This window comes from Crinia signifera, chromosome 1 (genome assembly GCF_055691185.1).
Source record: "Crinia signifera chromosome 1, ASM5569118v1, whole genome shotgun sequence".
NCBI lineage: Eukaryota > Metazoa > Chordata > Amphibia > Anura > Myobatrachidae > Crinia > Crinia signifera.
This window is the reverse complement of record NC_139217.1, coordinates 466,368,583-466,384,654: the sequence shown is the minus strand read 5'-3', so window position 1 is coordinate 466,384,654 and position 16,072 is coordinate 466,368,583. Positions and strand designations below refer to the sequence as shown.

General features: G+C 41.5%; 1 protein-coding gene across 2 annotated transcripts in view; it reads right to left on the bottom strand.

Moving 5' to 3' along the window:
- Positions 1 to 360: 360 nt before the first annotated feature.
- SYT4 (synaptotagmin 4) overlaps positions 361 to 16,072 on the bottom strand; it is a 36,202-nt gene continuing 20,490 nt past the window's right edge. For both annotated transcript variants that reach the window (XM_083155361.1, XM_083155362.1), the window contains exon 4: positions 361 to 2,875. In XM_083155361.1, the coding sequence (XP_083011487.1) occupies positions 2,568 to 2,875 (308 nt within the window). In that variant the 3' untranslated portion in view covers positions 361 to 2,567. The remainder of the gene's footprint in view (positions 2,876 to 16,072) is intronic.

The window sequence follows — 16,072 nt, the reverse complement described above, 5'->3', positions numbered from 1 at the left end:
TTGGAGTCTATCTGCCGGCGCTCTCCAGAGGGGACATTCTGGCAACCGGGCAACAATGAGAGGAGCTTCACCTGTACATCTCCCAAACCCCAAGAGGGACAAAAACAGAGGTTTAGCCATGTTACTGTTTGACAAGTGTACCGCCCCTAACTCATCAAGCCATGAATTTTTTTTTTTACTGGCGCATGCCAAAATAACGCAATCAACATGTTCACGTACACCAATTTTTGATGCAAAGGTAGGGACATCACTGGTGATAGACCAATCATTATTCACTCAATTAATAAAACTGTGGTGGAAAGTAATACCCATTCTCACAATAATGTTATTTGCATCAATAAAAAAAAAAACATGATCACATTCTAAAATGCATAGCCTTTATCTTTAATACAACCCAAATATGCTGTACAGTAAAGTTGAAAACCGTGTCCCATGAATTGCAGATAAAGTATTAAGCCGTACACATAATAGGATATAAGAGGAATAATTTGCCCACTCATCCTAATTCAGTATTGATAATACATTTTTTATATATATTGCAGAAAAATTAACCTTCCATAAACAGATGGCAAGATATGGTGCTTTTCTTTTAAACTATCATCCATCCCTTTCTTTCCCTTTTTCATCAGTTAAAAAACAAAAAAATATAGAAAACCCACCCAAAACAGTGTAACACTTATACAGCAATAGTGCAATTTAAAAAAAAAAAAAACATTCAAAACGACATTAGAATGCAAATCTGCTACACATTTGAAAATTAAAATTTGTTTTTGTTTATTCCAATGACACAAAACAGTTACTACCCCATTATTTGTTATTGGGACATACTGGTTAATAATTTCATATAACATACTTTATGCTACATACTGTACTCTTATAGTGAACAGATTCACATCACCCACAAGACCCACTGATTCTGAGTCCAAGCCCTTTAAATACCTTGCAGTCTTCTTCTTGTGTTTTGCTTATTTTATCACATACTGTATTAAAATCACAATTTCATACAACAATTCACAAAGAGAACGATAATGCGTGAGATGCATTATGTAATGCAAGTTGTTCAATTTACTTAGCGTCTTTGGGTTGATCATGGTAAACTTTCTGCTGACACTACTAGTTTCATAAGAGAACATCACAGCAAAGTGATGGAACATCACAGCAAAGTGATGATTATCAGCGTCGTTATTCATGCTGTCCGGAGAATTTTGTAACCCAGAGATTAAAAAAAATATATTATTCAAAAACGTCACTGTTGCAAATTGAATTTACCCAGTTCTCGTGAGATGTGAGAACAGACAATTAATTATTATAACCAATTGTGTTGGTTATTTAATGAGGATATCAGTAAATATATGATCTGCGCCTTATGCCTTTACAAAAAGTTTTGAACAGTTTACAGTTTTTTATTTCAATTTTAAATATGTTCCTATTCAAAGGATGGCCGGCCACGAAATATCACTTCAGTCTAAAATGATAAGTTTCACATCATTTTGTACTTAATGAAATTACAGCTGGGAAAAATAAAATGCGATCTAGCTCAAAAAAGAGTTGAGGATCACAGTTAAAAAATGTTATTATCTAACCTAAAAAATTTTAAGGAATACAATTGGGCAAGGTTGACAATTCTGAGCACCTAGCAATAAAAAAAAGTGTATCTCTATTTGTCTTGGGAAATTGAACTTTTAAGTTAAATTTGTTAAATCTGAAGTAGATTTTTCCGTATACCGTATATACAGTACTCGAGTATAAGTCAACCCGATTATAAGCCGAGGCACCTAATTTTACAACAAAAAACCTGGGAAAACGTATTGACTCAAGTGGGACCCTCACTCGAGTATAAGCCGAGGGGGGCTTTTTCAGCATAAAAAATGTTCTGAAAAAGTAGGCTTATACTCGAGTATATATGGTACATAAAAAAAAACAGTTATAAATTTCTGTTGTCTAATTAAATAAAAAATTAAATTTTATCTGCGGGGGCTCCCATAAAAGTTTAAATGTGTAAGAAGAGGTCAATTAACCAATATTTATTTAGGATAACTTCATCAACATTCTCAAACACTCTAGTCTATGTCATCATGGCACAATGTCGATGTCGAAAGGCAATGATGGGGATGGCTATACACATGTACAAGTTATCAATAATGGACTAGGAGTCTTAGTGATCAAGAAGTCAAGGAGTCTGGTCTATCAAACAGTGTTTGTGGTGGGAGCAGCCATCCAGTCATAAAGTGGTTTAATAATGTGTTTGTGTCACTAAGCAATGTGCAGTGCACAAGGAAAAAATATTGCGGCAGATTTTTATTTATTTTAATTCTGTAAATGGCAAAAAAGCTTTTTTAAAGAGAAAGTTACGCTGTACTTTTTTTGTTTAGGTGGTCATCCTCTGTATTTATTCTTCTTTTTGTTTTTGTCTTTTATTATTTTCATCTCTTTTGTTTGTATTTGCTCAATTGATCATGTGTTAACATAAAAAAAAGAAATGTCATTGCAAGCTTCTTATTTTACATGGCAAATAAATGTAAAAAAAAAAAATGTAGATGTTTTTAAGTCCACTGAATTCTAGGCTTCTAACCATCACATAACATGTGCCACTTGGCAATTTGTCTCCGAGGATGTTCACAGATTTCCTTCCAATGTTCTCCTCCTGTTCCATCTGCTGAAGGCCCTAAGATTAATCGACCGATAATCTCATTCCTGGATCCCCTGTCTGAATCCATCACCAGAAACTCCACAGTTATGTCATCCAAGCCTTCACAAGGAATGTCAAACACAAACAGTTCATTGAAGACCGCATTTGGGGTACACTTCTTCACATGAGTTTTCTTTTTGGAAATTCTTTTCTTGGCATGATACAGGTTCACCTTCACATACGGGTCTGAAACAAAAATAATGAAATACATGTCATTTAAAAATAAGACTGAAAATGTAAAAAATGATAAAATATAGACACGTATGCTTACAATAGACATCACATTATTCAAACGTTTGTAATTTATTTATATCTTAAATATATGAAAAATGTAAAATATAAAATAATAAAAAAAAGTGTTTTAATGTCAAGGCATATTAATGACCATTTAAATCTGATCTGAAATGAGATCTGAAATGCTGTTTTGTGATGCAAGGCAGCTATTTTCTATTTTTTCTTAACTACAATAAATTATATGGGGAACCACATGGTTTGCAAGAAGAGATAGCATGTTGGTTCAAAGGGTACATTTTTCGGATGTTCCCAGGTTTGCAGATGGACTCAAAGCCTTTTTTCTCTGGCAACAGAATTAGAATTTAACATACAGTATAGATGGTTGTCACTCGGTCAACCACAGGAAGGTCAACATTCATTAGGTCAATCACTGAAGGTCACCCTCAAAAGGTCAACAGGATCATTATGTCGACACAAGCATTGGGTTGATGTGGGGAAGGTTAACAGTTGAAAGGTCAAAATGGGTTTTTCCCTATTTTTGAGCCGACATGTGCCAACAGGTGGTATTTCATGCCCTACCATCCACTAGCATACCCTCCAACTTTACCTATTTAGCTTGTACAGTACCGTTTTTTTTAACGGCATGTACCAGCTAAAATTCACTGTACCGATTGCACCGTTTTTTGAGCTTCAGGCCCCTTAGCTGGGACAGGCTGCGAGTCCTTCCCGTTCATCCACGGTCCTAGCACGTACCAACAAAATCCAGACCTGGCAACCTGTCCGGGAACCCCTTCCCAGAGGTGCATTGTGGGTCCAGGCCAGCGTGAGTTGCATCATGACATCACGCGGGATAGCGAACCTGCCTGCTCTCAGTTGTCTGTGTGAGCATTCTTACAGACGGTGCATGTGCAGTTGCAATTTCTGGACACTGTGGAGCTAAGTTAGGGAGGCAAGGTAGAGCGGCACAGTAGTTACTTGCACCTACTGTCGTTTTAATTATGTGGCGCTAGTTTCTATTTTTAAATGTAGTGTAGTGCAGTGTTTTTTTAAGCATACTGTATGTGTCCATTGAAAGTATAGAAAAGGGGTCCTAATCATGCCCCATTTACCCATGGTCACGCCCCTTTTCTGAGGTTGTACCGATTTTTACTCTTCAAATGTTGGAGGGTATGCACTAGGAAATGGTGGGAGAATAATACAAATAACCACACCCAAAGCATATTGAGTGCATGCGGTGCATTGATACAGTGTCAATGTTGACTTTGATGACATTCATGAAGTGAAAAAACCCATGTCCAGCTTTTGACTGTCGACCTTCTCCATGTCCACCTAATACTTGTGTAGACCTAATGGCCCTGTCGACCTAGACCCATGACGACCTTTTGAGAGTATTGACCTAGGGCCTGTCAACCTTTAGTGGTCGACCTAATAAATGTCAACGTTCCTGTGGTCGACCCAATAATCCCAACCCGTAAAAAAAAGTCCTGATTCCATGATCCCCAGCAGGATTTGGGAATTCATATTTTTAAGCATGTTTGATATTCCAATACTGCCTAGCATGAAGGGTCGGTGGAATTTCCCCAATTCAACACAGCTGTATGGGCCCCTTAAGATGCGTGTGAGTTTTACACACATTTCCATTCAATTAAATCTAGACAATGTATACAGAGAATTCTCAATATAAACGTATTTGATGCTAATAATAACGATTCTTTTTTAGGAAATATGGCAACTAAGACATAGTATTTCAAGACATAGCATGGTTAAAAATCAAATGACATGGAGGCATTCCATTACCTATTATAATATTTTGTAGTTGAAATACAAGACTAATTCTAATCGCAAGTATTTATTTTTATTTGCTAAAATGATTATAGTTTAGATCACATCGTACAAGTTTTTTAAAAAGTTTCTACAATTTACGGTCTTGGATTCTGATTTTGAATTTTTGATATTTTGCTACCTGTGGCCCTTGTATACAAAGTGCAATAAATGTTCACCGCAAAACACTTTTATTGTGAATCTTGAAAATCAGCTCCGCACACCAACTGTACACTCTACCCTCAGGGGATAACTCAGCAAACTAGACATGCACCAAAGATCATTATTTTGCAACTGGTGAAGGATGAGGGCATAGGCAGATTCCCAACAAAGCAACCTAAAAGACCGTTTTTAACTCTATACAAAGAACACACCCGTAATACAGGAAGTCCAACTACAGTATACAGTACTTTTATAGATGTTAAAAAGAAAACAACCTTTCCCCTGCCAATGTATGTATATTAAATGTTCATAAAGTAGAATTGATTGCGTGCTGTGAGAATTGGGCAAAATTAGCAATTAACATGCAGCTATGTACAAGGTATTGATTGGCTGAATGCAGAGTGATTAATCAAAGATTTTCCTAAACAATCAATTTTCGGGTCTGGAAAGAATTCTCTATGTGTTGCTGAATTAAAGATGTGGATTGTCAGTGTACCGTCACTTGTGTTATTTTTTTTAGTTCAAAGGATTACAGGGGAAACACTATGGGAGTATCCAATTAGCTCTGATGTCTTTTTAGCCAATAAAAATGTCCAGTTATTGTATTTTATGACCGATGGTATCCAATAAGAGGCCGTATTTAATCAGTTGAAAATGGAGCCGTTTTCAGGCATTAAGACACATTGGATCAGGGATAAGTTCCCGATCAAATGCGTTATTGTGGGTCTTCATAAACATGGTTAACATGGCTGGTCCTAAGAACTGAGGTCTTGGCTTTCATTCCAACCGAGGGCCTTGTCTGTGTAGTCTTTGCATGTTGTCTTTGTGTTTTCATGCGTATCCTGTGTACTAAGGTTATCTATCAAAATTATACCGGTCGATTCACTGATTTCTGGCCAAAAATTAACCTTAATGCGCATGTTTGTCCATGTGAATGGGCTGTGAATACACAGTAGATGGTAAGAACACAAACTTGTTCTAGAAGGACAAATTACATGTGCACCCAAGCAAGGGCGTAACAAGACCTTTCATGGCCCCTTAGCCAAATTCTGGCATACAACAGGGAGGAGGAGCAGAGAAGGAAGTGCAGAAGCAGCACACAGTCTACCCCACTCCCCTCAGTACGCAGCATGACAATACCCCTCTCCAGCACCACCTCACTCATCAACAAGCTGGCACCCTCTACAGAACACCGGATGATTGATGGTGGACCTTTTCTTCCCCTGGCAGCACACAGAGTCAGCTGCCCCGGAATGTTTGCAGACTTAGTTTGGGGCCCGGCAGTTACTGTGATGAAGGAGTAAGAGATTTCCAGAAACTAATAGAGGCGGTGGGGGTACACGGCTGATGGCCACGCACTGATTGTGCTAATACAGTCAGTCAGCAGTGCACCATCGGCCCTTCTAGTAGCCTCAGAGAAATCGCTAGAAGAAGAAGAGGCTTCATCTCCTCCTCCCTCCCAGTAAGTAACGGCAGGGTCCCCAACCTGTCCTGGGACAGCAGCAATTTAGAGGGTACAGTGAGATTGTAATGGGGCCCCCCAAGCGGGCAAGCCCCATAGCAGCTGCATCACCCTCTATTGTTATACTACTGCACCTAAGTGTACTGTATGTGCTGTACATTTGCATACATTGATTACTTAATATCCTAAAGGGCTTAGTATGATTTCCCAACAGTTGGGATCCCGGGATCTGGCAAGCGCAACTAGGCCCCTTGCAGGCTCGATGCACTTGCCACACTATGGGCAGGGTAGCTCGCCACAAGGGTCTACTCCCCCTTTATGGGGGTCGTGAACCACCATGAATGAGAATAGACTCTGCCCGGCGGGATTCCGGCTGGCGGTAATGTCAGCAGTCGGGATCTTGGCGTCGGCATCCTGACTGCCGGGATCCCGACTGTCGGCATCCCATCCTAAAGACAGGTAATTTCTATACTCACAAAATAGACACAAAGGGGGAAATTTACTAAGAATACAAATACGATATATCGTATTCGTATTCTTAATACGAATGAATACGACTGCATACGGTTGTTTCAGCCATATGCAAATTCGTGTTCCGGAGGGTTATTTACAAATCAGTCAGATACGACTGCTTTGTAACCCTCCAATGTCGTATTGATTTGTATTAGTGGGCGTATATACGGCCGCTAATACGCTATTTTTTTTTACACTGAAGCCTGCACTGATCTGACTGATCCGTGCAGGCTTCTTCCAAATATGACAGGAAAATAAAGTGTATTTTCCTGGCGTATTTGGCTGGCAATTCGCGTCCGTTTTACGCTAATTAGCTTAGTAAATTAGGAATCACCATTCTTTTGAATGGTGATTTCTGTCGTATTCTATTGATGGTGTATTCATTCATATTTGTAAATACAAATACGAATGTCCCATCAATACGAATTCGAAAAACACGAATACGCCCCAAAAATTCGTATTTTACTATGAAAATACTATTTTTTTTTTACAAATTCATCTTAGTAAATTTCCCCCAAATAGCTTCCTTATGTGTGCAAAGCACATTACAAGGTGTTGTCCTCGCCACTAATTACACTTAGGAGTACATTTACTAACGCTTCCAAATATTAAAAGAAGTGATGTAGCAACAATCAAATTCCAACTACCATTTTCTAGAATGCAATAGAGAAATTATAGAATCTGATTGTTGCTACGGGAAACATCACCTCTGTTCATGTTTAGAAAAAAAAGGGGTGTGGCCGCGTAAACAGCCATGGATTGTCGAGATTCATCCACGATCGTGACAATTCACGGCGGTTATCGACAAAACGTGCCAAACAGCTTTTAAAGTCTGGCCGTTCTGTCGATCTGCCTCCAATGCTGTCGGGCAAGACAGCATTGATTAGGCGCACGGCACTTTTTCCCCTATCGGAAATAGTGACAGGGAATGAATACCCCCTTTATACTCATTATGGAGCACCCACATCTTCTCCTACTGCTTCCATTGGACTGTCAAACTCTTGAAGACATGTCATCTCTTCCACAATTGTGAGTGACATCATAAAACTGCTGTTGAATTCCACTTTTCAAATCTCTTTTTTTTTCTTTCAAATTTTTTTAAATAAAATGAAATAAAATAAGTCATATTGCAGTCTGCTCATTGCAGCGTGTTCACATTTTTGAAAAACATTTCAAACAACACTCTTTGAAGGTCAATAAATTAGCACTATCCCTCCAAAACTGGATCAATTGAAAGGTTTGCCAATTTAAGTGATGAATGGCATTAGAAGAAAAGCCTCCAATCCATTTTAAATTAGTTTTCTACCACCCCTTCAGTTGGTTAGGAATTCCACAAATGAATCATTCTTATAGTAGATATCCCCTTCCTATGCAAATGACCCTACAATTAATGACTAGACATGGGAAAGTGTACATATTGTAGGTATTCAAATATGCCAGCAAAACATTAAGATCTCAGTCGTTATATTGTTCCAAACATTCTTACGTCCATTTAACAATATATTTTACTGTACTTGTCATTAGCCTGATCTCCAATGTTACTAAAATGGCCTTCTGCGGGATACATTGCAACCAATGGTCACGATGTTGGATCGCAGCTTGTGATGTCAATCACAGGTGAAATGGTCGTTAGGACGACTACTGAAGGTGGATATGGCTTATAGGTCGACACCAGAAATAGGTCGACATGCCTAAGGTCAACATGAATGGAAGGTCAACACAAGCATAGACACTGGCTAAGTCGACTGTCAAAAGGTCAACTTGGGTTTTTATCTTTTTTTTTGAGCGAACAGGTGGTATTTCATGCCCTACTCTCCATTACGGCATGGATATAATAGTGAGGCAATAACGCCCAAAGCATGGCGAGTTAAGGGGAAGCGGTGCACTTAGACGTTGACCTTCCAAGGATGTTGACTGTAGGCATTTTGACTTATTTGGGGAGTCAACCTAAGCCATGTTGATCTTCAATGGTCGACCCAATGTATGTTGACTTAAAGTTGGTTGACCCAATGACCCATACACAGTGGCAAACGCAGGATTTTTAGAAGGGGGTTTCCAGAGGGGCGGAGCAAAGCACGGAGATGGACACTTAGGTGACCCAGTATATGCCGGGTCAGTGAAAGTATTATATATAGACCAAATGTATATAAATAATAATAATAATAATAATAATACGAAATATACATACATACATACATACATACATACATACATACATGGGCGTCAACAGCAGTGTAGACCCCTGGGCATAGCAATGTATTGGGGCCCCTACCGATGCTCCAGCGGTAGGGGTGGGGGAAGCTTTGATGTCCCGCGGGTGGTAGGGGGTATTATATCGACCGCTCAGCCTGTAGGGCCTGGATCAGTAATCTCCACTAATTACCCCTTTACTGCACAGATGGTGGGAGATGGAGTGGGAGAAGGGGGCATTGGGCTGAATGAAGGGGCCCTGATACATAATTTCCAGGGTGGTAGGGGATGTTTAATATGCAGAGGAGGGGTGTATAGTGGAGTGGGCTTATTATTCATAATTTTCTGGTGGGAGGACAGCTTGCTTGACTGCAGATATCTCCAGTTCCCGGAAATAGATTTATTAGATTTTAATGGAATTAACAACTAGAGATTCCCACCTACCAAATGGTATTGGGGACTAGGGGATCAGAGTTCAGGAGGAAGAGCAATCCGCCAACGAGAATATAAAACTACATACCAGGTGTGTGGAGCTGGAGCAGTAACCAGCTGCTGGCAGGCTGATATCTCTGGTTCTGGGAACAAGCTTCTAGTGTCCTTTAAAGAGGGAGAGTCTCAGCTTTTGGAATATAGCCTCATAAAAACTCTAAGTCAGACAGAACCCAAAATATCTGACTGGGAATAACAATTAACAGGCTTGGATGGGGACCACTGCTTTGAAGTCAGATATCTCTTTCAGCTGAGGGCCCTTAGACTCGTAGGGGGGTTTCTGGGTAATCAGAAACCCCCCCTGCGTGCGCTACTGATACCTGGTCACAGTGCTGGGACAGCAGATACACACAGGAGGCATCTCTTTTACGATACTGAGACATCTCCGGCATGCCCAACTTGGAGATTGAATGGAAATTCAATGAGTGTGGTATAGGGTTCCGACAGCCGGGATCCCAACAGTCATTAGCCCGACATCGGGATCCTGACTGGTCGGACTCAGGCAGCATGGCAAGCACAACAAAGCTCCTTGCGGGCTCGCTGCTCTCGCCACACTGCAGACACGGTGGCTCGCTACCTATTCTATTCTCCCACGAGGGAGAATAGTCGGTGACCGTCGGGAACCCGTCTGTCTGTGTTTTACCAGTCGGGATCCCAACATCTGGTAAATGACTGTTGGGATCCTTACTGTCGGGACCCCGTCCGGCACCCAATTCAATGCGTCTGCAAGGTAGGGGGCGCCGTTGGCGACACTTTCAATGATCTTTTTTAATTACTATTACTTGTAGCTTCCCTCCTCTTTGAAGCCCAGAATCTCCTAACTGCCCATGTTACCTTCCCCAACCCCCCCCCCCCGTATCACATAGCTCAATGAGTAGGGTGCAACAGGTTATGGGTTAGAATCCTGGGTATGGCAGTATAAGTACATTTGTTATTTGCTAAAGGATATTGCAACTGAAAAATAAGGGAGTTTATGAAAGTGGTATAAAGTGGATTTCTGTTCAAATTCATTTTCTTGCAGTGTTCTATGATTATGTATATAATATATGTGAAAAGGGGAATCATAGCATGTAGTGTTGTCATCCCTTTCCCCATGAGGGCATGCGCCTTATATAAATTTTGGAAGAATGAGGGCTGAGTAATTCTTTCTGGCACAGTGCACCAAACAAGTCTACTTACATCACCGTTTACTGTATTTAACATGGAAAATACACATTTTTAGATACTGGCTATAATTTTTCACCAAATGAAGTTCCAGTATACAACCTATTTGCTGAAAGTCCTGGCAAAGTTTTACCAAGCGGAAGTAATGAAGCGGAAACTCTTCATTCTTCTATTCTATTCTGCAGGAACATAACCAAAATAGAAAAATATGTCGGAGCCGCTATCAATGTCTGAGAACCACTCAACCACCAACATCCCAGAAAATCCCTTTAGTGTGCGCAAAAATGTTCTTTATTATACAGTCAAGTCAATAGTTCAGTGTCAGGCAGTCTCCTGGCTGCTCTTTCTACAACACTTATAACCTTACAACCATACCCCAAGGGAGCTGCAAGTCTGTTCTGCCGCCATTGCAAAAAGAAAATCTTCAGTTCAGAAATATTTGATCATGGATAACATTTCAATTGCCGAGTTTAAATTGTGCACAAAAAGAGCAAGTCAGGCTCAACTGGGAATGAAATGCAGAACATCGGCTGTTATAAAAACATGGCAAGGCATCAGTCTCCTTTATCGGAAAGTGAAAGACCTACAACTCGAGACACCGAAACAAACAATGTACTGGGAGTGTACTGGACAATTGTACATGGAATTATATTGTTCTGGAAGAGGCCAATGAGGCTGATACAGATAATGATTTCATGACTGAAGTTACAAGTGATGCAACCTGATAATTCTGATTTATGATTCTAAATTTGAAGTCCTTGGTCATCATCAGTTAAAAATTAGCATAATGCTACAGATTATCATCGATTATCACTGCTAGAAGTATAATCTTGAGTGTAAAAGTAAAGCAAGATGCATCGTAGAGTGATCTCCACGAATGGACACTCTGAAATATTGATCATTTTAGAAATTCTGATTTTTAATTTTGAAGGAAAACTCCATTGCTAGTGTGGATGGACGATTCCAAGGATTTAGGTGGCGTTATTTTAATATTTTGTAAGAAAGGCTTTATCCATGTTATACACACATACACTTATCACCATTGGGCCATAATTCAGAGATGGTTGTAAAAGCAAAATCGTTCTCATATTGGCAAAACCATGTGCACTGCATGTGGGGCATATGTACTGTAACATGTGCAGAGAGTTAGGTTTGGGCGGGTTTGTACTTCAAACTGAAATATAAATTGCAGTGTAAAAATAGATAAGCCACTATTTACCCTGCACAGAAACTAAATAGCACCCAAATATAACTCTCTCTGCTCATTTTACATCTGCCCCACCTGCAGTGCAGCATGGTTTTGTCCATTTGAGAAATATTGTGCATATGCATTCTGGCCTGAATGAGGACCTTTGTTTCCAACATTGAAAGGCATCTGTTGGTTCTCAGGTTCATCCCATAATAGGATAAATGATACTGGCAAAGTCAGGTATAATGATTTCATCCAGATCATTTTTCTTGATCAAATCTAGTCCTTATATTATTACAGGGACAAACATAGAACTCTATGTTCCTGCATTAATTACTTTACCTGGAAGTTGATTACACAATGTAATTAATATACACTTCTAGTGTCAGACTGGCGCATAAAGGGCACACTGAGGAAGTAGAGCTATTTCACACGCTCCGGCTCCTGCCGGGCGTCGAAAAGCCTGCCGCACACTGTAGTAAATAATGGACACAATTGTGTCCATTCACGTGGGAAGGCCACGGCCCGGCCGCCCGGTTGCAGCCGGATCCCACTACTGGAAGGGACAGCTGCCGGGCTATGGCCAACCCCACCATTCTAAACTCCTGAGTGCGGCACGGCTTCTTGGCCATGTGGGGTTTCGCCACCCGGCAGGAGCCGGAGCGTGTGAAATAGCCCGTAGGGTGGTAGAAGCCAATTTTTAGGGGGTGTGGTCAGATAGGACGAGACATCCCACAGAGACAGTTAGACAGCCATGAGAGTCCATGTATCTGACTCACTAATTGTGTAAAAATGTACTGTATGATATCAGTGAACTGTCTGGAACCTGACATTAGAGGAAGGGGCGGGGCACTTAGGCAATGGGACCCACCAAGAATTTCACCTGCACACCAGTGGACCAGTCCAATTTTCTACTGTATGACCAGACCAAAGTTTTATTGGACCAGTCTGCTTTAGTATACTAAATTAATATCCAAGTCTGCTCAGTCCCTTCCATGACATGTGTTTACGTGTTTTTGGTAATACTGTATAATCTCTTTACTATACTTTAAAAAAAAGTTTTCTTGTGCAGGTAGCATTGGAATTACTGAAACAAAGCTTACAGGTGAATCCTGCTAAAGTCAAATCCATTGATGTAAGACATTTATCTGAAACATGTGTTGGTTATTTAATGCTTCATTGACTTTTCCAGGAATTGTCCACGGTCTATTGTCCAAAAATGTTGTTATTTGTCATGGGGTAATCATAAACAAAACTATCAGTCATTTTTACTTCCCAAAATGTAAAATTATTATGAAATTCATAAAAATGTATCAACAATTCCACTCTTGTGTAATAATCCCTATACCACTAATAGCCCTTTCACATTGCAGCTCTTAACTGGTATATTGCCGTTTTTTTAGCCTTTTAAAACGGTTAGAGCTGCAGTGTGAAAGCACCAGTCTGCATTTACCGGTTACAAATAACCGGTACTTGCAAACAGGTAAAAAGCAGAGTCCTACACGGTTCAGAGCCGTTTTTTTATGCAATGTGAACGGCTCTGAACCGGTATATATGACTCAGGCAGCAGTGAGCACGGAGCTGGTTATCAGCGCAGTGAATATTTAATGAGCAGGACCCGCTCATCACATATGCACATATGTAATGAGCTGGAACCGCATTTGCAGGGGTGCAGGTATGGCGGTATGGGGTGGTACGGCGTACCAGTAAAACATATTGTGCCGGTACCCCGTACCGCCATAACAAAACCCCCCAAATTGCTTACTGCGCATGCGCGCATATGTAAGTGGCGGGGGGCGTGGCCACTTACAAATGCACACTATGCGCGCTTTGGCCATCAGAAGGAACTATTGGCAGCTTAGGGGGGAGCCAGTGGCCTCTGCAAAGCAGGGAGGAGCAGTACTGAAGATGCTCTCTCCCTCATGTGATTACGCTGCCCCCCCGGATCGCTGCTGTGCTGTGTCCCTTTGGCGGATGTGAGGTCACTGGCAGGGACCCCGCTGCGGACCTCACATCCAAGGCAGGGACCGGGTGCCTGCCTATAACAATGATAGGCAGAGGCGGTGACAGTGGGGGCGGGCCATATTACTGCGCTGCTGCTGGGTCTGAAGGGAGGCAAAGAGGTGCTGCCTGCTCATCCAGCGCCCCCCAGCCATCAGCAGCCACCTGCGGTCCCCAGAGCATGGCCACCAGGATGCGACTGGCCAGACACTGGGAGTGGGACTCGGGAGACTGCTCAAATTGTCTAAGCAGGAGCCAGGAGACGACAGCAGCCCGGCCTGCAGCTCCAGGAGCCAGAGGATATCAGGCAGTGATCTCAATGTGCCTTGACATGTGGTGTGGTGGGATGTATGTATGTATGTATGACAGCGGCAGTGTGTGTAGTATGTATGACAGCGGCAGTGTGTGTAGTATGTATGACAGCGGCAGTGTGTGTAGTATGTATGACAGCGGCAGTGTGTGTAGTATGTATGACAGCGGCAGTGTGTAGTATGTATGTATGACAGCGGCAGTGTGTAGTATGTATGTAGGACAGCGGCAGTACAGTATGTGTAGTATGTATGACAGCGGCAGTGAGTGTAGTATGTATGACAGCGGCAATGTGTGTAGTATGTATGTATGTATGTATGACAGCCTCAGTGTGTGTAGTATGTATGTATGACAGCGGCAGTGTGTGTAGTATGTATGTATGACAGCCTCAGTGTGTGTAGTATGTATGTATGACAGCGGCAGTGTGTGTAGTATGTATGTATGTATGTATGACAGCCTCAGTGTGTGTAGTATGTATGTATGACAGCGGCAGTGTGTGTAGTATGTATGTATGACAGCGGCAGTGTGTGTGGTATGTATGACAGCGGCAGTGTGTGTAGTATTTATGACAGCGGCAGTGTGTGTAGTATGTATGTATGTATGTATGACAGCCTCAGTGTGTGTAGTATGCATGTATGACAGCGGCAGTGTGTGTAGTATGTATGTATGACAGCGGCAGTGTGTGTAGTATGTATGTATGACAGCGGCAGTGTGTGTGGTATGTATGACAGCGGCAGTGTGTGTAGTATTTATGACAGCGGCAGTGTGTGTAGTATGTATGTATGACAGCGGCAGTGTGTGTAGTATGTATGACAGCGGCAGTGTGTGTAGTATGTATGTATGACAGCGGCAGTGTGTGTAGTATGTATGACAGCGGCAGTGTGTGTAGTATGTATGACAGCGGCAGTGTGTGTAGTATGTATGACAGCTGCAGTGTGTGTAGTATGTATGTATGACAGCGGCAGTATGTGTAGTATGTATGTATGTAGGTATGTATGACAGCCTCAGTGTGTGTAGTATGTATGTATGACAGCGGCAGTGTGTGTAGTATGTATGTATGACAGCGGCAGTGTGTGTAGTATGTATGTATGACAGCGGCAGTGTGTGTAGTATGTATGTATGACAGCGGCAGTGTGTGTAGTATGTATGTATGTATGTATGTATGTATGACAGCGGCAGTGTGTGTAGTATGCATGTATGACAGCGGCAGTGTGTGTAGTATGCATGTATGACAGCGGCAGTGTGTGTAGTATGTATGTATGTATGACAGTGGCAGTGTGTGTAGTATGTATGACAGCGGCAGTGTGTGTAGTATGTATGTATGATAGCGGCAGTGTGTGTAGTATGTATGTATGACAGTGGCAGTGTGTGTAGTATGTATGTATGACAGCGGCAGTGTGTGTAGTATGTATGTATGACAGTGGCAGTGTGTGTAGTATGTATGTTCGACAGCGGCAGTGTGTGTAGTATGTATGTATGACAGCGGCAGTGTGTGTAGTATGTATGACAGCGGCAGTGCGTGTAGTATGTATGTATGTATGACAGCGGCAGTGTGTGTAGTATGTATGACAGCGGCAGTGTGTGTAGTATGTATGACAGAGGCAGTGTGTGTAGTATGTATGTATGACAGCGGCAGTGTGTGTAGTATGTATGACAGCGGCAGTGTGTAGTATGTATGTATGTATGACAGCGGCAGTGTGTGTAGTATGTATGACAGCGGCAGTGTGTGTAGTATGTATGTATGACAGCGGCAGTGTGTAGTATGTATGTATGACAGCGGCAGTGTGTGTAGTATTTATGACAGCGGCAGTGTGTGTAGTATGTATGACAGCGGCAGTGTGTGTAGTAT